Below are 26,275 nucleotides of genomic sequence, written 5' to 3'. Positions count from 1 at the left end.
AGCGGGTGCTGGAGGGGTTAATGCTGTGAGCAGGTGCTGGAGGGGTTAATGCTGTGAGCAGGTGCTGGAGGGGTTAATGCTGTGAGCAGGTGCTGGAGGGGTTAATGCTGTGAGCAGGTGCTGGAGGGGTTAATGCTGTGAGCGGGTGCTGGAGGGGTTAATGCTGTGAGCGGGTGCTGGAGGGGTTAATGCAGTGAGCAGGTGCTGGAGGGGTTAATGCTGTGAGCAGGTGCTGGAGGGGTTAATGCTGTGAGCAGGTGCTGGAGGGGTTAATGCTGTGAGCAGGTGCTGGAGGGGTTAATGCTGTGAGCAGCTGCACAGATCAGACCGCACACATCAGACATCAGGGATGGAGCTCCCATAATCCTGTGCGGGGATGAGGACTACACTACCCACAATGCCCTGGGCCGGCTCCTCCCTCTCTCAGTGAGTCTCCATCTGCAGACAGACAGCAGTGGGCACCGGGCTCCGTCCTCCTCCTCCGCGGCCTCCTGCCCCCGATCTGCCGCCGTCCTGTGCCCTCCCCGCCCCCTCCTCTTTCCCTGCTGTCTCCCTCTCCTGTCATCTGTCTCTGCTCGGCCATTGATACGCTGTGTCCCCTCTCATTTCCCTGTTTGTTTCCTTCTGTGTGCCCTCACCCCCTCCATATTACTTCTGGCTCTTCTCCCCTCTTCTCTTGCCTCCATCTCCCCCTTTTCCTGCCTCTTTCTTGCAGCAGCTGTTGGATTTGGCCTCATCTTCCCCCAGATTTCCATTCTTGGGGTGCACCCTGGCTCTCGACATCCCCTGCAGGCAGTTAGTACTGGCCGTTTTGTTACTTTTATAGTAGGAGTGGACCGTTACATCAGCATCTGGGGGGGGTGGCAGTGAAAGAGAAGAGGTGGAGCAGATGGTACCTGATTGTGCAGAGAGAGAAGATTGCACCCTGCTGGCATTGGTACAGGAGGTAATGGGAGGGGGCAGGATAGGCTGGCCAAGGAGTGCAGCTGTAAACTTATGGGGGGAACCATAATGGGTACGGATTTGGGGGGGGGCAGTGTAAAAAGTTTGGGGTGGGCAGGGAATAGCTACAGTGAGTGCCCCATAGTGGCAGGGCTGGAGCTGATGGGGGTACCATATGCGAGGGGCTCCAATCCTCTCTCTGCTTTCACCCCAGGGTTGGCTGAAGCACAACAGGAAGCCCGGAGCCCGCCAGGGACCCTCTGTACAGGTCAGTCATGGCGGATACGACATATCACTCGTTTGGGGGGAGGGGAACTAAACCTATAGCCTGAGCAATGCCACCTGTGGCACTACAACTCTCAGCTTTGTGGTGGGAGTTGTAGTCACTTCTCAGCTGATTCCAGACACGCTGCCTTATGGTGTGAGGCTGCACATGTGGGCTCTCGGTGTGTTATACAGGTCGTTGTACCGTAGGGATTGTCATAGTCTCGTGGATGTGTCGGTTTTTGCAGCTTGTGTGTCAGGAAAAATTCCAAAAAAATGTTGTCGTGTGTCCGCCTGTTAACACCGGCCGGCCCGAAAATGAGCCTCATAGCTCGTAATATGGATGGGGTTGTGTACTGGGGGGACGGGGGTCCGATCTTGTAACTATGAAGCTAGAGGCATCACAACTTCTTATAGTCATTGGAAACGCACAACATAATCCCTTCCGTACGGTATGTAGTGGTCCGGGTGGTCTGATAGTCTGGAATTTATATTTTAAATATGCATCCAATAATCCGGCACTAGTGGGGGCAGCAGAGGGGGAATGGATCTAGGTTCAGGGTAATAATACCCCCTAGGGAGTGTCGCTGTACGGTGGTGTACACACACAGAGTTATTGGGAGCAGATCTGCTTCATAATCCTCTGCAAACATTCCTGGAAAACTTCTTTAATTTCTATAGGAAATCCATATTGTGCTCACATGCAGAGCCTTGAGACTGTTTTTACCACTTGCAGCTTTTGAAAGAAAAAGCCTGTGGGAAAAAAAATATACAGCGCGGTCACATCTGTGAAGTGGAGTCTGATGGAACCTGCTCCAACCTAGGGACTGGCCAATCAAAAGGCTGCACAAAAAGCTGTTCAGAGCCCTTCAGGAAAAGAGAAACTCCCAAAATAGAGCATTTCCTGAATTATATATCTGAAAAAAACTCCCTGTGAAAAGTGAGTGCTGCTCTGGAGTATAATACTGGATGTAACTTGGTATATGTACTGTAATGTATGTACACAGTGACTGCACCAGCAGAATAGTGAGTGCAGCTCTGGAGTATAATACAGGATGTAACTCAGGATCAGTAATGTAATGTATGCACACAGTGACTGCACCAGTAGAATAGTGAGTGCAGCTCTGGGGTATAATACAGGATGTAACTCAGGATCAGTAATGTAATGTATGTACACAGTGACTGCAACAGCAGAATAGTGAGTGCAGCTCTGGAGTATAATACAGGATGTAACTCAGGATCAGTAATGTAATGTATGTACACAGTGACTGCACCAGCAGAATAGTGAGTGCAGCTCTGGAGTATAATACAGGATCAGTACAGGATCAGTAATGTAATGTATGTACACAGTGACTGCACCAGCAGAATAGTGAGTGCAGCTCTGGAGTATAATACAGGATGTAACTCCAGGATCAGTACAGGATCAGTAATGTATGTATACAGTGACTGCACCAGCAGAATAGTGAGAGCAGCTCTGGAGTATAATACTGGATGTAACTCAGGATCAGAAATGTAATGTATGTACACAGTGACTGCACCAGCTGAATAGTGAGTGCAGCTCTGGAGTATAATACAGGATGTAACTCAGGATCAGTAATGTAATGTATGTACACAGTGACTGCACCAGCAGAATAGTGAGTGCAGCTCTGGAGTATAATACAGGATGTAACTCAGGATCAGTAATGTAATGTATGTACACAGTGACTGCACCAGCAGAATAGTGAGTGCAGCTCTGGAGTATAATACAGGGTGTATCTCAGAATCAGTGCAGGATCAGTAATGTAATGTATGTACACAGTGACTGCACAAGCAGAATAGTGAGTGCAGCTCTGGAGTATAATACAGGATGTATCTCAGAATCAGTACAGGATCAGTAATGTATGTACACAGTGACTGCACCAGCAGAATAGTGAGTGCAGCTCTGGAGTATAATACAGGATGTATCTCAGAATCAGTACAGGATCAGTAATGTAATGTATGTACACAGTGACTGCACCAGCAGAATAGTGAGTGCAGCTCTGGAGTATAATACAGGATGTATCTCAGAATCAGTACAGGATCAGTAATGTATGTACACAGTGACTGCACCAGCAGAATAGTGAGTGCAGCTCTGGAGTATAATACAGGATGTATCTCAGAATCAGTACAGGATCAGTAATGTAATGTATGTACACAGGGACTGCACCAGCAGAATAGTTAGTGCAGCTCTGGAGTGTAATACAGGATGTAACCAGGATCAGTAATGTAATGTATGTACAGTGACTGCACCAGCAGAATAGTGAGTGCAGCTCTGGAGTATAATACAGGATGTAACTCCGGATCAGTATAGGATCAGTAATGTAATGTATGTACACAGTGACTGCACCAGCAGAATAGTGAGTGCAGCTCTGGAGTATAATACAGGAGGTAACTCAGGATCAGTAATGTAATGTATGTACACAGTGACTGCACCAGCAGAATAGTTAGTGCAGCTCTGGAGTATAATACAGGATGTAACTCAGGATCAGTAATGTAATGTATGTACACAGTGACTGCACCAGCAGAATAGTGAGCTCAGCTCTGGAGTATAATACAGGATGTAACTCAGGATCAGTAATGTAATGTATGTACACAGTGACTGCACCAGCAGAATAGTTAGTGCAGCTCTGGAGTATAATACAGGATGTAACTCAGGATCAGTAATGTAATGTATGTACACAGTGACTGCACCAGCAGAATAGTGAGCTCAGCTCTGGAGTATAATACAGGATGTAACTCAGGATCAGTAATGTAATGTATGTACACAGTGACTGCACCAGCAGAATAGTGAGTGCAGCTCTGGAGTATACTACTCACTAGAGGATAATTGATGTAATGTATGTGAGCATGGCGTAATTAATTTTAGAGATCTGATCATTTGAAGTTACTGATCCAAACATGAGGCTGCTCCACTGCTGACTTGTGACATGTAGTGTTGTCATTGAGAATTAAACAATATCGACATCCTTTCCATGTGAGAATTTCAATGTGGATCCACACACGGCCTCTGACATTTTTGCGCTTGATACGTTTTATGCTGCTTTTTATCAGTGTCTCAGTAGTGCAGCCTCAGGCTTGGGGGTTGTAATCCTCAAATATCAGAAGACACATGAGATATTGGAATATGATTCTAGTAGTTGTTCTAATGATGGATTTGTATGTTTGTGTTATATCATCTTGTCTGATAACTGTTAGTGTGAAGACCCAAGCACGGTCCCAGTGTAAGGCTGTGTGCCCACGATGCTTTTTTTTAAGCGTTTCCGCAGCGGCAGAAACGCTTAAAAAACGCTTGGTAGAAGGCCTGCCATGTTCCCCAATGATAATCCGCATGTGCTGTGTACATGCTGCGGAAGTTTCCGCTGCGGATTATCATTTCGGAAAAAAACGCAGCACTACCAATTATTTTGCGGAAGCGCTGCGTTTTTGCCGCAATTGACTTGCATTAGAACACATGGATTACGCATCACTGTATATGTAGATGCACATTCCATGCGTTTCAATGTGCGGATGGTACCCGGGTGTGGAGGAGAGGAGACTCTCCTCCAGACCCGGGTACCATAGTACTGTAAAAAAAAAAGAATAAAATAAAAAATAAATACATACTTACCTTCTGACGGACCCCGGTGCGCTCGTCCTCCCTTCCCGACAATTCGTGATGTACTGAAGGACCTGCGCTGACGTCATGGTCACGTGACGCTGACGTCGGCTGGTCCTTCAGTGTAGCGCTGCTGGCAGCCGGGACAGAGGGAAACAAGACACCGGGGGCCATCGGAAGGTAAGTATAGACTTCTTTTTTATTTTTTTACGGTCACAGTATATAAATCCATGCTGTTTTCATGGATTTCTATAGTGTGACCAAGTTGACAAGCACTTTCCAAGTGATGCTAAAATCGCTTGTAAAGCGCTTGTCAACCCGCATGCGGAAATGCAAGTGAAGAACGCTTCACATCCGCATGTCCCTGGCAGTAAAATGCATGCACAATCCGCATGCACAATCCGCATCTGCCAGGGAGATGCAGAAACGCTCAGGAAAAATTCCTGAGCATTTCTGCATCGTGGGCACATAGCCTAAGTCACCAAATGTGAGGGAGGGAAGGGACTCTGGTGCGCAGCTCCTTTACAGCTACACCTCTGTTATCAGATATCCCCTGTACACAGTTATGACACTTTAAGGGGCTGCCAAGTAGGGGAAAAAGTTTTTGGCAAAAGGCTGAGTGGTTTCCAAAAAATAAAACTAATAGGCTAACTGCTCTGTCGTCATTCTCTTTCCAAAGTTTGCTGTGTCCCTGCCGTCTTTACTTTCTGGTCGTGTCACAACGCACAGGAAATGCTAAGAAATGGCCGATGAGCCAATCACTGACCTCCGGAGGGACCCATATTAGCCAATTACTGGCTGAATGGGGTTTACTGTGTAAAGCCGTGACCTGGGAGGCCTCAAGTCAGAGGAAATATCTGAGCCCTTTGCTAAATTTTTTCTTTGCTGTACACCTTTTAAGGAAACCTGCGCTCGGTGCAGCGCCTGATGGTGGGGCGGGGAAACCTGCACTCAGTGCAGTGCCTGATGGAGAGGCGGGGAAATCTTTTCTTGGTGCAGCGCCTGATGGTGGGGCGGGGAAACCTGCACTCGGTGCAGCACCTGATGGAGAGGCGGGGAAACCTGCGCCTGATGGAGAGGCGGGGAAACCTGCGCTCGGTGCAGCGCCTGATGGTGGGGCGGGGAAACCTGCGCTCGGTGCAGCGCCTGATGGTGGGGCGGGGAAACCTGCGCTCGGTGCAGCGCTTGATGGTGGGGCGGGGAAACCTGCGCTCGGTGCAGCGCCTGATGGTGGGGCGGGGAAACCTGCGCTCGGTGCAGCGCCTGGTGGTGGGGCGGGGAAACCCGCGCTCGGTGCAGCGCCTGGTGTTGGGGGGGCGGGGAGACCCGCGCTCGGTGCAGCGCCTGGTGGTGGGGCGGGGAGACCCGCGCTCGGTGCAGCGCCTGGTGGTGGGGCGGGGAGACCCGCGCTCGGTGCAGCGCCTGGTGGTGGGGCGGGGAGACCCGCGCTCGGTGCAGCGCCTGGTGGTGGGGCGGGGAGACCCGCGCTCGGTGCAGCGCCTGGTGGCGGGGCGGGACATGACTTTTATTTATGGCGGGCTTTGAACTTCTCCACACCTCGGACGCTGCATTAGGCATTGGATTTTAGCCCTCAGAAGTATTTGATCCCTATTTTCCGATATAAGTGTGAATAAGCCCTAAATAAATAAGCTTTTCATTGTTTCTTAGAGGATTCCTAGAAAGCACTGTGCCTATGGCTAATTGTAATCACGTCGCCGCGCTCCCGCTGTCATGAATTATTTCGGAGATATCTGACTTTCTATAGGAGTTTTTAAAAACTTTCTCCCTTACTGGAGCTGCATCTGGTCGGGTTTTATCCATGTTTGGTTGCTACACACAAGTACAAATCAGATTTCAGCTCTCATTTATCAGAAGCCCTTTTGTGAGCAAAAGGAGCATTCTGATTGACTGCTGCCATATGTCTTTAGAAAAACACTTTACTAAAAGGAGAAACGTCTTTTTGCTTCGTACAAGATGCGCCATATGTTAAAATAGACGCACCCAATATAATGGTAATAGATTGTATGGTCTTTGACAGAACAAGGCCTCGTTGCCCATAGCGACCAATAAGAATCCTTGTTTGAAGTCTCCAGGTCAGGTTTTGAAATAAAAACTGATCTCTGATTGGCTGCTGTGGGTGCTCAGGCATTTACAGCAGTTTTTCACCACCATATATATGTATAGAGATATCAGGTATATATTTCCCAGCAGTCAGTGGGGCCAGGTACCAGTCACACCTGATTCCTCCATTACACTGCATTACCACAGGGACCTGCGCCCTGGCACTTTCCATGGTCATACAGCTCAGTGGAATAATGACGAGTCGCTGCAATTACCTCACACACCACATTCATTCCCAGCAGCCTAATCCCTGGATCAGTCTTATTCTGGCTGATTACAGGGAGCAATAGCTCAGCCTACTTCCAGCACATGGAGATAAATCTAAGCTATAGATCCAGCGCCCCTTTAAGTAGCGCTGAAGACTGATTGTTCTGTGTTGTCCTGACACTGGTCACCATCTCCTTATTTTGGTCCTGCTGCCCCCGGAGTGTCACAATCACCAGGGACTTCCTGTTTCTTCAGAGCAGCAAACCCTGTAACACGTCACTGACTTCCTGTAGAGTTTACCACAGAGGAATAAACATGTCTACTGCCTGTGAGGATGAGTAATAACTGCGTCATCTGTAGTCTGTATATAGATGGAGCCAACGGCGTGCATACATTGCCTCAAAAATCCTCTACTGAGTATTATACTCCAGAGCTGCACTCACTATTCTGCTGGTGCAGTCACTGTGTACATACATTACATTACTGATCCTGTACTGATACTGAGATACATCCTGTATTATACTCCAGAGCAGCACTCACTATTCTGCTGGTGCAGTCACTGTGTACATACATTACATTACTGATCCGGAGTTACCTCCTGTATTATACTCCAGAGCTGCACTCACTATTCTGCTGGTGCAGTCACTGTGTACATACATTACATTACTGATCCGGAGTTACATCCTGTATTTTACCCCAGAGCTGCGCTCACTATTCTGCTGGTGCAGTCACTGTGTACATACATTACATTACTGATCCTGAGTTACCTCTTGTATTATACTCCAGAGCTGCACTCACTATTCTGCTGGTGCAGTCACTGTGTACATACATTACAGTACTGATCCTGAGATACATCCTGTATTATACTCCAGAGCAGCACTCACTATTCTGCTGGTGCAGTCACTGTGTACATACATTACATTACTGATCCTGAGTTACCTCCTGTATTATACTCCAGAGCTGCACTCACTATTCTGCTGGTGCAGTCACTGTGTACATACATTACATTACTGATCCGGAGTTACATCCTGTATTTTACCCCAGAGCTGCACTCACTATTCTGCTGGTGCAGTCACTGTGTACATACATTACATTACTGATCCTGAGTTACCTCTTGTATTATACTCCAGAGCTGCACTCACTATTCTGCTGGTGCAGTCACTGTGTACATACATTACATTACTGATCCTGTACTGATCCTGAGATACATCCTGTATTATACTCCAGAGCAGCACTCACTATTCTGCTGGTGCAGTCACTGTGTACATACATTACATTACTGATCCTGAGTTACCTCCTGTATTATACTCCAGAGCTGCACTCACTATTTTGCTGGTGCAGTCACTGTGTACATACATTACTTATCTGGTGATTCACATTCTAGGTCACCAGATCGCCAGGCTCTGTACAATACATCTGCTATAGTAAATATAAACTCTAATGTAGTCTACTAAACTGTTTGGGGTGGATCTGTCAACAAGTTTGCTGACTCTTTCCCATAACAACCAGCAGAATTCGGAATGCAGCTTTGAACTTTGCATTATCAAATGAATGAATGTCTTCAGTACTTTTTTAACTCTGAGCTGAACAGAAATCATAGACCCTTTTCATGGTATTTGGAGTGTTGGAGTCTTGTTTCTCGCCCTGGGGCGTGCTGCGTAGCGAATATTCCAGCACGTTTACCTCCGTCGATGGATGTAATGCAGATCCTCCCTTGTTCGTGGAAACCTCTTTGTGGTTGATGATTTCTTTGGTCACACTTATTCGCTTTATTGAACTTTGACTGAGACGTTCCAATTCCAAAACCTTTCTCTTGGAGGTCTCGGCCTGGTGTTAGATCGGTGGCCACCATTGTTGGACCGTGTCCCGCAATTGAATATTCGCTGAGTGTCAGTCATTGTGGAGCTTGGCGCTCGCGTCCCATCAGTCACATTGTTGTGATCAGGATTCAGTATTGTTTACATTTTTCTCTTCCTTTTTGTGACTTTTACTTCAGAATGGGTCATCAATGACTAAAGGAAAACGTGGCTGGTGGCAAACTCTGCCTAATCTGTGTCCTAAATAGTCACCAATTCATTTTATAGGGTGTCGCATAATGCTAAATTTCAAGGATGGGAAGTAATTGGTTGAAGGCTACCATTGTCGGCCATATCGGGTTTCACGGGTGCTGCTTTTGTCACCTGGTCAGACTATGTCTTTTACTTGGCTTTGGCCTCCATACTCTTTGGATTAAAATTTTTGCAGGATGATCGAATGCTTATGGGGGCCTCATGACTCTTCTGAACACTGGATACTTAGCTCTTCCCATAGTGAAAACATGAAGGCTCAGCTGACCTTTTATGTTTTCTCACCTGGAGAGGTGGATCCTCGAAGCTTCTTCTTTAATGATGAGTAGGTGAAATGCAACAACGATTGATGGAGAAATGGTGGCTGTATAGATTGAATGGCAGCTGGAAACTCCGCGTAGGAAGAAGCAGACCAGCCATCTGATCTTTATGGGGGTGTTCTGACTCTTTCCTTATGTCACATGTTGGGGCAATGAAGGGTTGGGCATGTTGGATTTCAGCATGCCCCATTATTTGTGGCCCGAGAGATAATTTGCCCCTGCAGGTGTTTGGTAGCCGTTTATTTCCTCAACCACGTAGGCATGTGATCGGAAGTAATAGCTGTCGACCGGTCTAAGGTGTACGGTCATGAGGGCGCACTGTCGGCCCCATCTCTGAGTTGGACGGCGGTGTAGCAAAGTCTTAGTGCCTCATCTGGTGTCTGTGGCCCTAGACCTGATCTTGAGGCCCATATTGTACCATGTAACCCTCTTCTCTTCTTTATTGCATCGTTTTGTGCCTGTGGTCTGTGTAATGTGCGCATTCGCTGCCCGCTGGGTGGACATGGCCGCAGGCCTCAGCACCACGGGGGTGAAGGCCGAGCGATGGAGGCTGCCTGGGATTTTCTTATCCTGTAAATAGGACAATGATCTGGGCCGGCAGAGACGTCAGCAGCTGCGACAGTCAGGAGGGAGACGGGGGAGTGAGGAGAGAAAAGGCCTCTGTCATTGATGGCGGCGGAGGAGGAGAACGAGGGGGAGACAAAGCCATCAGTGATGAGGGGGAAGCGAGAAGTTTACGATGCCGCGATCCCGTCTGGAGGACAGAAGGCCCGTAGGGATCCACCTGTTCTGTGCAGTCAGCGACTGAGGAGCACGGACTCAGCTGTCCGCCCCGTGACAGCCGCCATACTGCGCCCAGACAGGCTGTACACAGGACCCCAAATATAACAATATAGATCATTTTACCTCATGTGATCAGTCATCCGCTGTGTACAATGTATGTTCTCATGCAACGTGACCCCACCTAGCTGCCGGGGAACTACAAGTCTCAGCATCTGCTTTAACTCCTTTCCCAGTGGTCTGTTACCTGACAGCTTCCATGTGACTGTATTGTGATTTTTCTATTTTTTTATTATTATTATTATTATTATTATTATTACTACTACCATTATATACATTATTCTCGATGAAGAAGACTTATTAGACTGCTCGTTCTCATGCCGGCCTTAACCCTTCATGTGCTCTCCGCAGGTAGTCTGTCAAGCTCCATGTGATGTCATCAAATGTCGTCAAAGCTGCTTCTCCATTGGCTAGCGCTGTGACAGGTAAGCACCGGAATAATAGTGGGGGTAGTAGTAGGTGTAGTCTCACCTAACTGCACCCATCCTTAACTCAAAAAGAGCTAAAAGTTTAGAAATGAACTTGTCCGATAATTTATTTTAATGATTGGTGACTCAGCTTCAATGCGTTACCAGTAGACCTCCTATATTTTTTTTCCTGCATGCTTTACACTGCAGCTTTGCTTGTTCATATTGGCTGTGAAAATATGACATGTCAAGTTTTGATCGGTGGGGATCCCATTATTGATGCCCTTTAATCGATGAGATGAAGGGGCCGACACTTGGAGAGGCTGGGTCAGCTCATAGACGGTCTACGGGTCCACCCTCAGTGATCAGCCCAGGACCTCTCTGATTCCCATCCTCTGATGGCGCCTCCAATGAGTCCTCGAGACCCTGCAGATACCATTATGGCCCCAGCTCCTCAGTCTGTTTCCAGTTAATATCTTACTCAGTGGATTTACAAGGATTTAGTTGCAGCTCGCGGTGCCCCCTCGCTGCGTCCGGCCTCTGACTCACTTATTACAGAATGGCTTGGCAGACGGGCAGCTGTTATCACTCAGATCTGCCGGCTGATGGCCGCTGCCGCGGGATCTGGCAGGAAGGATTAATTTAACAAGAGAAAATGACGGGCAGAGTGATTCCAGGTGCCCTCCATTAGGCCAGATCTGAAGGTAACCCTTTAATGGAGGCCTTAACTGGACCCCTATAGATTGGGGGGGGGGGTGAGGCTTGGTGGGTTCATTTACTTACGCAGTGATACTACCTGGCGTGCATATTGTAAATTCCCATTACTACGTCTAGTTGCGCCTTATGGGAGCGAGGATTTGGGTGCTGTGGAAATATAGGATTATATGCCGGGTTTACAAACAAGTGGCCGACCATAAAATGCATAGATGGGTCCTGTCCTCCAGAGCGGGGGGTGTTCTTGCACATGAGTCTTTTCTCCAGAGTATGGCGGGGGCTCACACCTGAGGTACCTCTCTGACTTCCATGTGTCCTAATAGGATATATGGACAGCTCTTGCCTTTGAGACGGCACATTAAAGGGGTTTTCTGGGAAGTACAGCGTGTACAGAGACCATAATGCCACGCGCACTGCAGTGTATGGCGCGGTGTTGTTCCGCCTCTTTGTCCATCCGCTGGCCTGGGACCTTCTCACATCTGATCAGTGTGGGTGACGGCGGGCGTCAGTAGTGCTCAAGGGTCCTTTGATTGACGAGGATAGCGTAGATCAGACCCTTAATCTTGTGCAATACAGCATAGAAACGAAGTATGCGCTGGGCTTCCCCTGTTCTGCGCAGGTGAATTAATTTTACTTTGCGCATGCACCAGTGCAATGTTATACTGCGAACGTGCGCGACTGAGCGGCCTATGGATGACGTATACAATGACATGTGGAGTGGATGATTTAGGGTATGTGCACACGGTGCGGATTTGCTGCGGTTTTGACGCTGCACCATTTCCGCACCTAATATGCAAATTAGGTTATTTGCGGCTTTTACATGCGGTTTTGCCGCAAGCTTTTTTTGATGTGGTTTTCATGTTGAAATTTGCAGAGTTTCAGAGTATAAGGTTTTTTTAAACAAACTTTATTGATCATCATCTAGCGGTTTTGTGTGCGTTTCCGCTGCGGAAATGCACACAAAACACGCATGCGGTTTTTACGCATGCAGATTTTCCTCATCTAATGCAAGTCTATGGGGGAAATCCACATGCGTTTCCGCAACAGAAATAAACATGCTGCGGATCTGAAAAACGTGCCTCATGTCAGTTTCCGCAGGTGCACAAAAACGCATAGTGGGCATGGGATTTCTAGAAATCCCATCCACTCTGCTGTAACATCTGGCCGCTGCGGTTTTGACGCTGCATCAAAACCGCACCAAATCCGCACCGTGTGCACATACCCTTACAGGTCCTTTTTTAGGTTTTTCGGGGTTGTTTTGATCATCACACACCAGCAGCCTAACCTCATACGTCCGGTTGCCGGGTTTCTCCCCACTTTGCATACGGCACAAGTGTTTTTGTTAAACCAATTTTCCAGAGGTTTGCCGGCCTATTGAGAACTAATGGGTATAAATTTTAGAATGCCATTTCTGGGGCATACTTTTCTAAAGTTTGGACCTGTTTATACGAGTAAATCGTGGTGATGGGTCCCCTTTTAAATATCGATTGACTGGTGGAGATGCAATATATTATCGCTCCGGAGCTCAGATTTAAAAAAAAAAAAAAAGTAATTTAATTTCAGAAATGATTTGGATCCTATTTGGCGTCGGAGAGCCCCTACGGTCCGGCTTTCAGAGTTGCACTTGTTGGCGTGAACCCAGTTGGTATTCACGTGACCCGGTGCCGTCTGGGGCACCAAGAGCGGCAGCAGAAAAATATCAGACAAAGAGCTAACACACCAGCACAAAAGCGGGATTGACGGAGGTCCTCGGGCGGCAGAGGTCCTCGGGAGGCGGACGGGGGCTGTGATGCTGCGGGAGGGCAGCCGTGCTATGGACCAGGCCTGATGTAATATCGCTTACATCGGGAGGAGAGAGCAGGTTAGATACGGGCGGCCTCGTTACTTAATGGTGAGATAAGGCCTCTTATCGGAGCGCGGCCCAGGCGTGGTCGCTGCTCACACCGTGCATGGATTCACTCTCGGCTGCACAGTAAGTAGATTTTTCTCCATGGAGCACAGAGACCTCCGCTTTCTACAGTCACAGGGAGGAGAATCTGGTTTTTACAGTACGACCTGCCGGGAAATGAGGTGATTGGTGTCTGTATCCGTATACCGCAGGGCGTAGACAGAGCTCAGGCCAGTATATGCCCTATACAAAAGACTGACCGTCACTTCCAAACAGAAAACAGGTGTGTACAGGTGCAAACTAAGAGCAGCCATCTCCATACATAACAAAGTGGCACTCTGCAATGCTATAGTATGCAAACATGAAATATGTCAAATTAGAATTGCATTACTTCTTTTGAAAATGGGGGGAAAAAACGAGAATACTTGGCACAGAAATTGGCCAATTCATGTGTATCCAGCAGCCAGATCCTCTTTGCTGGGGCCCTATCCTAAAATGAATCTTCTCCTGGACTGAAGCCTACATTTATATGGGGAGGTAGGATCCTGCTGTGATTATAACCACCAGAGGCTGATGGGTGGAGTACTTCATCAGAGAGCCTATGTATACAAAGCACTCCACCCATCAGCCTCTGGTGGTTATAATCACAGCAGGATCCTACCTCCCCATATAAATGCAGGCTTCAGCCTAGGGGAGGATTCACATTAGATGGGTCCCCAGCAAAGAGAATCGCCTTATCTGGCTGCTGGGTTCACATGGATTGGCCAATTTATGCTCTAAGTATTCTTGTTTTTTCCTAATTTCCAGAGCAGAAATGCAATTCATGTTTGCATGCTATGGCGCTACAGAGTGCTACTTTCGGTATATACCGTATATCCAGAGCGGTGCACAATGTCTCGTCGTAATCCTGAAGATGGGTTCCAGACGCTAGAGGACGTTTTGGACTTTTCCTTCCTAGAAATCATTTTCCTCCTGTCATCAGCGCATTCTGGGGGTTGTAGTGTCACCGCAGTCAGCTTCAAGTTGCTTTCATCTGTCAGGGCATGCTGAGATTTGTTGTCCTACTATTGCTGGAGGGTCACAGGTAACTTGCATGTGTCAAGGCAATGCTGGGAGTTGTAGTATTAGACCAGTTACAGGGGTTACAGGTTCTGGCTGTCAACGCATGATGTGAGTTGTCCTGCAGCAGCTGGAGGGGCTACAAGCTGAAGAAATGTGTATAAAGGGGAAAAATAACTAAGTGTTAGAAATGTGTACAAAGGTGGGAGAGAAGCGGAGCAAAGAGCAGAACTCCCGATCTTAAGACATCGCGCTGAACTCTGCCCATTATCTGCTGACACTCAGCTCATACAGGGGCTCCCTGACAAGTATAAGTCCCAACATCCTCTGTATAATCCGTACGTTATATCCCCTGCCCTCGTCTCTCTCCTCCTGTGCATTATACCCCCCCCTGTCCTCGTCTCTCTCTCCTCCTGTGCATTATATCCCCCTCCTGTCCTCGTCTCTCTCTCCTCCTGTGCATTATATCCCCCTCCTGTCCTCGTCTCTCTCTCTCCTCCTGTGCATTATATCCCCCTCCTGTCCTCGTCTCTCACCTCCTGTGCATTATACCCCCCCCTGTCCTCGTCTCTCTCCTCCTGTGCATTATACCCCCCCCTGTCCTCGTCTCTCTCTCTCCTCCTGTGCATTATACCCCCCCCCTGTCCTCGTCTCTCTCTCCTCCTGTGCATTATATCCCCCTCCTGTCCTCGTCTCTCTCTCCTCCTGTGCATTATATCCCCCTCCTGTCCTCGTCTCTCTCTCTCCTCCTGTGCATTATACCCCCCCCCTGTCCTCGTCTCTCTCTCCTCCTGTGCATTATATCCCCCTCCTGTCCTCGTCTCTCTCTCCTCCTGTGCATTATTTCCCCCTCCTGTCCTCGTCTCTCACCTCCTGTGCATTATATCCCCCTCCTGTCCTCGTCTCTCTCTCTCCTCCTGTGCATTATATCCCCCTCCTGTCCTCGTCTCTCACCTCCTGTGCATTATATCCCCCTCCTGTCCTCCTCGTCTCTCTCTCTCCTCCTGTGCATTATATCCCCCTCCTGTCCTCGTCTCTCTCTCTCCTCCTGTGCATTATATCCCCCTCCTGTCCTCGTCTCTCTCTCTCCTCCTGTGCGTTATACACCCCCTCCTGTCCTCGTCTCTCTCTCTCTCCTCCTGTGCGTTATACACCCCCTCCTGTCCTCGTCTCTCTCTCTCCTCCTGTGCGTTATACACCCCCTCCTGTCCTCGTCTCTCTCTCCTCCTGTGCGTTATACACCCCCTCCTGTCCTCGTCTCTCTCTCTCTCCTCCTGTGCATTATATCCCCCTCCTGTCCTCGTCTCTCTCTCCTCCTGTGCGTTATACACCCCCTCCTGTCCTCGTCTCTCTCTCTCTCCTCCTGTGCGTTATACACCCCCTCCTGTCCTCGTCTCTCTCTCTCTCCTCCTGTGCGTTATACACCCCCTCCTGTCCTCGTCTCTCTCTCTCTCTCCTCCTGTGCGTTATACACCCCCTCCTGTCCTCGTCTCTCTCTCTCTCTCCTCCTGTGCGTTATACACCCCCTCCTGTCCTCGTCTCTCTCTCTCTCCTCCTGTGCGTTATACACCCCCTCCTGTCCTCGTCTCTCTCTCTCCTCCTGTGCGTTATACACCCCCTCCTGTCCTCGTCTCTCACCTCCTGTGCATTATATCCCCCTCCTGTCCTCGTCTCTCACCTCCTGTGCATTATATCCCCCTCCTGTCCTCGTCTCTCTCTCTCCTCCTGTGCATTATATCCCCCTCCTGTCCTCGTCTCTCTCTCTCCTCCTGTGCATTATATCCCCCTCCTGTCCTCGTCTCTCTCTCTCCTCCTGTGCATTATATCCCCCTCCTGTCCTCGTCTCTCTCTCTCCTCCTGTGCATTATATCCCCCTCCTGTCCTCGTCTCTCACCTCCTGTGCATTATATCCCCCTCCTGTCCTCGTCTCTCTCTCCTCCTGTGCATTATATCCCCCTCCTGTCCTCGTCTCTCTCTCTCCTCCTGTGCATTATATCCCCCTCCTGTCCTCGTCTCTCTCTCTCCTCCTGTGCGTTATACACCCCCTCCTGTCCTCGTCTCTCTCTCTCCTCCTGTGCGTTATACACCCCCTCCTGTCCTCGTCTCTCTCCTTCCGTGCGTTATATCTCCCGGTCTCATCTGTCGCTGTCTCTTCCCGTCTCTGCAGGAGCGATGGAGCTGTCTGTGGCGCAGTGGCTTCTCGTGGTCTGTCTGGTGGCGTTCCCGCTCCTGTACGAATGGAGCGTCTCCTTCAAGTACTTCTGCAAGATGGCGTTTTACAACGGCTGGATCCTGACGCTGGCCATCTTGGCCATTCCTATATGTGCAGTGAGGGGGCGCAACGTGGAGAACATGAAGTAAGTGATGGCGGCCGCCTCCTCTCGTATGTGAGGCTACGGTGTTATAGGACCGGCCTCTGCGCCGTTATTCCCTTTTACTCTCGTTTTTCCCGTCTGTGGTGTATCTTCTACCTTCGCTTGTTCTTCCCTTGGACTCTTACCAGTGCCCCTTATCTCCTGTCTCAGGGTCCTCCGGTTCATGCTTCTGCATATTAAATACCTCTATGGTATCAAGATCGAGGTCCGTGGTTGGGAGAACTTCAACATTAAGGAGCCATACGTCGTGGTGTCAAACCACCAGAGTTCGCTGGATCTGCTAGGTAAGACATGTCGAGGTCGGGAGCCGGAGGTCGGGGAATTCTCCGGGTCCATTCTGTGGAGTTTGGTGATTCTGGGCCCACATTTGCTCTCGGGTGCAGTCATTCAGGTTACATTATGTATAATGCCGGGTCAGTCGGGCCTCGGTGAGTCACTGTGACACCAGGGCTTTACCAGTGATGGTATTAGTCTATACGTGGTTAACCTATTGTGTCCCATCTCTCTCCAGGGATGATGGAGATCCTGCCTGGTCGCTGTGTGCCCATTGCCAAGCGCGAGTTGATGTATGCTGGCACTGCCGGGCTGGCGTGCTGGCTGGCCGGCGTCATCTTCATCAACCGCAAAAAAACAGATGACGCCATCAGTGTGATGACGGAGGCGGCGGAGACCATGCTGAAGGAGGATGTGAGATGGGAAACCATGGGGGCTATAATGTCAGATGCAGGGAGCGGAGGTGGGGGGGCACAAAGTATAGGGCCAGTGGCACTGACCTAAACCTATTAGCAGGACGTCCACTGATATATTTTATCTGACAATTGGGCCAGGGTGGTCTTATAATTAAAACAGATACTGGCCTACTGGACTTGGGCCATTTGCTCCCCACCGATGTCCAGCTCGGTCACGATATTGACGCTGCAGCCAGTCAGTCTCTGATGATTGGCTGGAAGAGGAAGCGAGAAGACTGGGTATCTGTTTTTCTTCAGACCACCATGGGTCCATCAGGTCTGTATGTGAGGGTCCAGTAATGGCAGGGCATCGAGGACCGCTATGGGGCATCTGTCAGTTACTATACCTGTCTCTGTGCTGATCTAGGTGCGTGTCTGGGTGTTCCCAGAGGGGACCCGAAATCACAGCGGGTCACTGCTGCCATTCAAACGAGGCGCCTTCCACCTGGCAGTGCAAGCGCAGGTAAGATTCCCCCCCCAATCTATGGAGGAGTGGGCTGTAACCGTCTACTTACCTGGCCGCTGTATCTGCTGCAATGGCATCAAGCGGGCGGCATCACGTTGCTTTCTATTTTTACTTATTTATCTTTTTTAGGTCCCCGTAATTCCAGTCATCATGTCTTCCTATAAGGATTTCTACAGCAAGAAAGACAAAAAGTTCACTACAGGTGAGATCACAGAATCAGTCGATCCCCAAAGGTATTGGTTTGTATAAATCTGTCGCCATACTGACGCCCTGTGAGTGCCGTGGCCATAGACAACACGTTCGTCCTGGAGATGTTAGGAGGAAGTTTAAAAGACTGCATTGTGCCCGCTGCACAGATGGTGGAGGAGGATATTGCTATGGGCTTGTCATCAGGGGTCGGCATTGGGCCCTTAGTTCCGGTGAAGGGAAATCTTAACCGGTTCAGGACCGCCCACTGTACATAAACGTCGGCGCTGCCTGGGCTCTGTGCAGCGCCGACGTTTAAAAACGGTGGGTGGTCCCGCAGCGCTCAGGACCCCCAGGGTCCTGCTAGCGCTGCGGTACCGGTTCAGAGCGATAGCTCTGACATGTGGCATCATGGGGACCTGATTGGATCAGGTCCTCATGATGTTAACCTGTTCCTATCTTCTAGATGCCGCGATCCATAGCGATCGCGGCATTTAAAAGATAGGGACAGCCGGTGGTCGGCGATCGGGACCCCCCACATACCTGTCAGCGGCGGGGATCCCGGTGCTGTGACCTCTGACATCGAGACCTGATTGGCTCAGGTCTTGATGATGTCAGCGTCACACCAGCCAATCAGAGAGATCACCAGGGAAGTTTGTTTTAGCAACAAACTTTCCCGGGCGATCTGCCTGATAAATGCAGTTTCTCCTCCGATCTCAGTGAGAGAGCAGAGGAGAAACAGTGTGACAAGAGCTGTCAGCCTTGCCACTGTGAAAGTAAAAAAATAAAAAATAAAAAAGAAAGTAAGAGTTAGGGTTAGTGAGTCTGTCAGATCAGTCAGTCCTGTCAGATCAGTCAGTCAGTCAGTCCTGTCAGATCAGTCAGTCAGTCAGTCCTGTCAGATCAGTCAGTCAGTCAGTCCTGTCAGATCAGTCAGTCAGTCCTGTCAGATCAGTCAGTCAGTCCTGTCAGATCAGTCAGTCAGTCCTGTCAGATCAGTCAGTCAGTCCTGTCAGATCAGTCAGTCAGTCAGTCCTGTCAGATCAGTCAGTCAGTCAGTCCTGTCAGTCCTGTCAGATCAGTCAGTCCTGTCAGGTCAGTCAGTCCAGTCAGTCCTGTCAGATCAGTCAGTCAGTCCTGTCAGATCAGTCAGTCAGTCCTGTCAGATCAGTCAGTCAGTCCTGTCAGATCAGTCAGTCAGTCCTGTCAGATCAGTCAGTCAGTCCTGTCAGATCAGTCAGTCAGTCCTGTCAGATCAGTCAGTCAGTCCTGTCAGATCAGTCAGTCCTGTCAGATCAGTCAGTCAGTCAGTCCTGTCAGATCAGTCAGTCAGTCAGTCAGTCCTGTCAGATCAGTCAGTCAGTCAGTCCTGTCAGATCAGTCAGTCAGTCCTGTCAGATCAGTCAGTCAGTCAGTCCGGTCAGATCAGTCAGTCAGTCAGTCAGTCCGGTCAGATCAGTCCGGTCAGATCGGTCAGTCCGGTCCGGTCAGTCCGGTCCGGTCAGTCCGGTCCGGTCAGTCCGGTCCGGTCAGTCCAGTCCGGTCAGTCCGGTCCGGTCAGTCCAGTCCGGTCAAAAAATATAAAAATAAAATGGCCCGTCAGACTTATACCGCAGAGGAGGTGTATGCCCTGCTGTGTTCTGACACTGATGACAGCGCAATCTCAGATGGAGATGTGGATTTTGAGGGTTTTAGTAGCGGCGACACTGAGAGCTCAGAAATGAGCAGTGATTCTGTTCCATCCTCAAGCCCAAGGACCAGTACAGCAATAGGTGCAAATAGCGCTACTGGAGAAACGTCTCCAAATCAGGGAACGCTGCCCAGTACAAGCGCTGTCCCTGCTACTAGTGAATTGGCGCACGCCAGTGTACAAGGGGCGTTGCCACATGATCTAGCATTTCCCAGATGGGAGGCTTCGGATTCGGCTGCTCCATTCAGCCCTGATTTCAACGCCACTCCTGGTATAAATGTGCAGGTGGAAGATTTTGGACCAATTCATTTTTTTAATTTGTCTTTTACAGACCGCTTGCTAGAGCATATTGTCGTGCAAACAAATTTATACGCGTCCCAATTCATAAGCCAGAATCCCCGTTCTTACTATGCTAGGGCAAATTTATGGACACCAACTAATGTCCCGGAAATAAAAAAATTTTTAGGACTTACATTTGCCATGGGGCTTGTTAAAAAACTGAGCATTCGATCCTACTGGTCCAACCACCCTGTTCAAGCCACCCCTATGTTTTCAGTCATTCTGCCTAGGACCCGTTATGAAATGCTCATGCGGTTTTGGCATTTTAACGACAATAGTCAATGCCTGCCCCGAAATGCCCCAGAACATGACAGGTTATATAAAATTAGACCCATCATTGAAAATTTGTCAGAAAAATTCTTAAGCCTCTACACCCCAACACAAGATATTTCTATAGATGAGTCCCTTGTAAAATTCAAAGGAAGACTGCACCTCAAGCAATTTATCCCATCTAAAAGGGCAAGGTTTGGAATAAAGATCTATAAAATGTGCGAAAGTTCAACCGGATACACATCCGCTTTCTGCATATATGAGGGGAAAGATAGCCAACTAAACCCACCAGGATGCCCTACTTATCTGGGGACATCTGGAAAAATTGTTTGGGAGCTGATAAGTCCATTTTTTCAAAAAGGCTCCAATCTATATGTGGACAATTATTACACCAGCATACCCCTATTTAAAAGTCTGGTTGAACACAACATCGGGGCTTGTGGGACCATCTGTAAAAACCGTCAGGGGTTTCCACAACCATTGGTCAACCAAAAGTTTCAAAAGGGGCAGTCAGGGGCTGTACGCAACGGAGAGCTGCTTGCCCTGAAATATAGGGATAAGAGGGATATTTTTGTCCTCAGCTCGATCCACACAGATGCCACAAGGGCCACTGTAGAACTAGGATCCACCACTCCGAAGCAAAAACCTGTGTCAGTCATTGACTACAACAAACACATGGGGGGTGTGGACCTTGCAGACCAGGTTCTACAGCCATACCAGGTATCAAGAAAGTCCTATACCTGGTATAAAAAGTTGGTTATTTCTTTGTTTCAGGTGGCCACATACAATTCTTTTGTGTTGTACAAAGAAGCAGGAAATTCAGATCCTTTTCTTGATTATCAAGAAAAGGTAATTGAAAATCTTGTCTTTCAAAGTGTTAGCCCCGCTCATCCATTAGAATCTGAGGATGTGAAAAGACTCACTGAGCGACATTTTATTGCACTTATTCCAGCAACGGAAACAAGAAGGAACCCCCAGAAAAGATGTCGTGTATGTACTAAGAGAGGAATGAGGCGTGATACCCGCTACTATTGCCCACAATGCCCATCATTGCCAGCCTTATGCGTCACTGACTGCTTTAAAATCTTCCACACAGAACCACGTTTTTAAACTGTAAAAATGTATCCCAATTTGTCATTCAAACATTTGGTTCATTTAGTGAATGACACATTCGAGTAGAGCTCACTTAATTTCCAGGGGGGGTTCTCCAGAATCTAAACCTTCCATTGCGTGCTTGTTTCTGGAAATCATCCATTGAGTTAAAATGGTCACTAAACCCATAGATGAATTCCCAGAGGGGTTTCATTTCCAAAATGGGGTCACTTCAGGGGGGATTCTTTAGCTCTGGTACTCTGAAAAGTGCCAGAACAGCATAATCCCCCCTGAAGTGACCCTATTATAGAAATGACACCTCTGTGGGAATTCATCTATGGGTTTAGTGACCATTTACCTATCTACTTATTTTCCCACCACTAGATTAATTTATACAGAGGAGTAGATTGTAAAATTCGGTCACTTGTTGGGGGTTTCCTCTGTTTAGGCACCTCAGGGGCTCTCCAAATGCAACATGGCGTCCGCTATCCATTCCAGTCAAATTTCCATTCCAAAAGTCAAATGGCGCTCCTTACCTTCCAAGCCATGCCGTGCGCCCAAACAGTGGCTTTGCACCACATATGGGGTATCAGCGTGCTCAGGAGAAATTGCACAACACATTTTGGGGTCCATTTTTTCTGGCTGCCCTTGTGAAAATTAAAAATTTGAGGCTAAAGTAGCAGTTTTGTGTTTAAAAATGTGTTTTTTTTATTTTCACACTTCAACATTATAAAATTCTGTGAAGCCCCTGGGGGTTCAAGGTGCTCACCACACATCTAGATAAGTTCCTTGAGGGGTCTAGTTTCCAAAATGGGGTCACTTGTTGGGGGTTTCCTCTGTTTAGGCACCTCAGGGGCTCTCCAAATGCAACATGGCGTCCGCTATCCATTCCAGTCAAATTTCCATTCCAAAAGTCAAATGGCGCTCCTTACCTTCCAAGCCATGCCGTGCGCCCAAACAGTGGCTTTGCACCACATATGGGGTATCAGCGTGCTCAGGAGCAATTACACAACACATTTTGGGGTCCATTTTTTCTGGCTGCCCTTGTGAAAATTAAAAATTTGAGGTTAAAGTAGCAGTTTTGTGAAAAAAAGTTAAATGTTCATTGTTTTCTTCCACATTCCAAAAATTCCTGTGAAGCACCTGAAGGGTTAATAAACTTCTTGAATGTGGTTTTGAGCACCTTGAGGGGTGCAGTTTTTAGAATGGTATCACTTTTGGGTATTTTCTGTCATAAAGGCTCCTCAAAGTCACTTCAAATAAGATGTGGTCCCTAAAAAAAAAATGTTTTTGTAAATTTTGTTGGAAAAATGAGAAATCGCTGGTCAACTTTTAACCCTTATAGCTTCCTAACAAAAAAAAATTTTGGTTCCAAAATTGTGCTGATGTGAAGTAGACATGTGGGCAATGTTATTTATTAACTATTTTGTGTGACATATCTCTCTGATTAAAGGGCATGAAAATTCAAAGTTTGAAAATTGCAAAATTTTCAAAATTTTTGCCAAATTTCCGATTTTTTTCACAATCAAACGCAAGTGATATCGAAGAAATTTTACCACTATCATGAAGTACAATATGTCACAAAAAAACAGTCTCAGAATCAGGGGGATCCGTTGAAGCGTTCCAGAGTAATTACCTCATAAAGTGACAGTGGTCAGAATTGAAAAAATTGGCCTGGTCACGAAGGCAAAAACAGGCTGTGACTCGAAGTGGTTAATCTTCATCAGAAGACATTGTGGACAATTGTAACTTCAGCTTTGTGGGAAGGCCCTTATCTGTCCCCTATGACTGTGCGCAGTGCACAAGCTCCATACAGACATGGAGGGGAGAACATAACCAACAGCCATGGCAATAATTAGATCTTCTCCATCCAGTGCTCATAAAGTCCAGTGGGGTTGCGCTCTGCACCCTGTGGACTCCTGTTGGGGTCGTACTACGAGGCCTCCGAGCACTCACTACCTAAACACCTCTGACCCTTTTTCTAGATAACAGCGCTATATATCCTGCCATAAAAGCCGATCATTAACCATTTCCCGTCACGTCTGTGGGCTAGCACTTCTGGCCGCTCATTACTGCTTGCTTCACGGTTTCCATTAGTGTTGATGTTTTGCATGGTGTCTCCTCTCATGACCCGTGCCCAGTAACGCCGGGCAGCTCAGGGTGTATGGTGCCAGCGCGGCCCTCTGAGGGCGCCGTCCAGCAGCACGAGGAGGCGCTGGAGGTAAATGTAAGCAGTAAATAATGAGGCGAGCACTTAACGTCCGGCCGACAGGCGCTGCTGCTCCCCGGTGTAACATAACATGGCGTGTCTGCTGAGACGGCGCAGCTCCGGTTTCCACATCAGTTTCACAAGACTGAACGAACTTCCCGAAACTAAGTTTAGAGCTGAACTCGCTGCTATAATAAGAGCGCTGCTCAGATCCAGCATTAATGATGTCTGACAACCACGTGATATCCCAGAACATCTCACCACCAAATGCATGACAGCCCCATCGAGGTCAGGGGGGAAAATCATGGTGGTCCGGGGGGATGCAGCCTGACTTGTGACAGTGACCCCTCATTATATAGTGGATCTATCAAGGGCAGAATAGAGAGGAAACGCTGAACGCAGGTAAGGGCTCAAAATCTGTAATCACTGCCAGTCCGAGTCCTCCTATATCTGCATACAGGAAGGTGGAAGAATACAGGCCGCTCATGTTCTCCTCCATGTCTGTATGGAGCTTGTGCACTGGACAGTCATGGGGAGAAGGGCGAACCCCAAACTGTTCCCACAAAGCTGAAGCTACAATTGTCCACAACGTCTTGTGCTGAAGATTAAGATTTCTGATCACTGGAGCTGAGGGTCTGCGGCCGCCCCCTGTTAACAGCCCATAGCGTTGTACTCTTCCACCACCAGTACAAAGGGCACAATGCAGTCAGGGGGTAACGTTCTCCTTGTGTCACTAAACCCAGACTCCTCCATCAATCGCAGATAGAGAATGATCCATCACTGCACAGGACACGTCTCCTCCAGAGTCCAGTGGTGGCGGCTTTACACCACTCCATCCGACGCTCGGTATTGTGCTTGGTGATGTACGGCTGCACGCAGCTGCTCGGCCATGAAGCTCCCGGCGGGGAGGCAGTGTTTGTGTTGATGTTAGTATCAGAGAAGGTATGGGATCTGCAGAGCGGTGGTCACTTCTCTGTTCTCTGCTGTTCAGCACTCTGCCCCCCGCTCTGTAACATTACGGGGTCTCCACTTTGTGGCTGAGTTGCTGCGGTTCCTTGCACTTCTCAGTAATATCACTCACAGGTGATGGGGAAGATTCAGGAGGAAGAAATGTCATGGATGGACTTTTGTACCCCGGTGTCTCCTATTACAGGACCGCGCTGGTATCAGTGAGCTCCGCACCACCGGCTGCTCTGTCATATGTTAGTAAAGGCAGATGGCATGGCGGGGGGCCGGAAGTTATACACTGGGGGCTGGATGTTACATACCGGGAAAGAGGTGCTGGATGTTATACACCGGGGGGCAATGGGTCCAGATGTCACACACCAAAAGGCCGGAGGTTGTGCATTGGTGGGGAAAGGGGCCGGAGGTAGTACATTGGGGGGGGCCGTGACGAGACTGAAGGAGAAATCTGAAAGCAGTGATTAGGGAGTTCTTCCCAAATGTTGGTCCATAATACTGTAATATAATTTTTCCTCCTTGCCTTTTTTTTTTTTTTTTTTTTTGAGTAACGTGCTCCCCCTTTATCTCTTTCAGGAAAGTGTACAGTGCAGATCCTCCCGGGGGTGCCCACCAGGGGGCTGTGTGCTGACGACGTCCCCGACCTCGCCGATAAAGTCCGAGGGTTGATGCTTGAGACATTAACTCACATTTCAAATGAACGCCCAGGAAAGGAGCCTGGGGGTGGACATTGATCCCCCTTCCATCGCCCTCCATTGTCCTCCTTGGCCTGGGTACCACCTCCCCATCCCCCATTCAGGATCCATCCAAAAGAGGTACAATGCCGAGAGAGAGGAGAGAGCAAAATCGCCATTCAAGGATCCCATTGAACCACGTAACAAAGACCATAGATGAGACTCCACCGACGTGAAGAGCCGGGAGGAGAGTGGAAACTTGTATAGGACTGTAGAACATTATTTTTTTTTTTGGGGTAACCAAGAGAAGATAAACATTCCCTCCAAACCGACAAGGACGTAGAATGTCACCCGAAAGGCGATGACGACGTTGTCAGCCGGAGGACCTCCATGTTTACCTAGAGAGTGAAATATAGGGACTGTCAGAAGGGGAGGGTTAGGGGGTCATACAGTTATTAGGGGGTCGAAGAGAGATGCAGGGATGAAGAATGTGGTCATCCAGATACCGCAGGGTTAAATGAAGGACGTGGCCGGTTAGGAACGAGGATCGGACGACATTCCATTAGCGGGAAGGAGGCGGGTTGTCAGTACGTAGAGCCGCGGGTGAGATTTCGGAGGGGGTGCCTTAACTGTGTAATTATATTTATTAATGTCCGGCCGGTACTGCGCTCTCCTCTCTCCTCGTTGACTGTCCGCAGTCCTCACCGTCTTCCCTCTCGCTCTCTGTTCAGCCAGGAATGGGGTCGGCCAGTTATATAGGGTGAAGGATGCCCGGCATTGCCCTCTTCAGCCCTCCATCTCTTTACGGACTTGGAATGGGGGCAGGAACCATGGAACTGATCTGC

At 48.7% G+C, this 26,275-nt stretch overlaps 1 protein-coding gene across 5 annotated transcripts; it reads left to right on the top strand.

Annotated features, from left to right (window-relative positions):
• The first annotated feature begins 394 nt into the window (after nucleotides 1–394).
• On the top strand, nucleotides 395–26,203 carry AGPAT1 (1-acylglycerol-3-phosphate O-acyltransferase 1). Of its 5 annotated transcripts, none has more exons than XM_073641881.1 (9): nucleotides 395–795; nucleotides 1,157–1,210; nucleotides 10,725–10,798; nucleotides 16,609–16,798; nucleotides 16,967–17,100; nucleotides 17,328–17,503; nucleotides 17,912–18,007; nucleotides 18,140–18,212; nucleotides 25,333–26,203. In XM_073641881.1, the coding sequence occupies exons 3-9, from the start codon at nucleotides 10,747–10,749 to the stop codon at nucleotides 25,488–25,490; spliced, it is 879 nt and encodes a 292-aa protein (XP_073497982.1). In that variant the 5' UTR covers nucleotides 395–795; nucleotides 1,157–1,210; nucleotides 10,725–10,746; the 3' UTR covers nucleotides 25,491–26,203. The 5 variants fall into 5 exon arrangements, with proteins under 5 accessions (XP_073497982.1, XP_073497983.1, XP_073497984.1 ...); XM_073641882.1 differs by lacking the exon at nucleotides 395–795 and adding an exon at nucleotides 864–946; XM_073641883.1 differs by lacking the exons at nucleotides 395–795; nucleotides 1,157–1,210 and adding an exon at nucleotides 10,381–10,399.
• Nucleotides 26,204–26,275: the final 72 nt, after the last annotated feature.

The sequence above is a fragment of the Phyllobates terribilis genome, unplaced genomic scaffold, assembly GCF_046119375.1.
Source record: "Phyllobates terribilis strain yellow unplaced genomic scaffold, ASM4611937v1 Scaffold_7__3_contigs__length_470593459, whole genome shotgun sequence".
Classification (NCBI taxonomy): domain Eukaryota; kingdom Metazoa; phylum Chordata; class Amphibia; order Anura; family Dendrobatidae; genus Phyllobates; species Phyllobates terribilis.
This window is presented reverse-complemented; position numbering and strand designations above follow the sequence as displayed.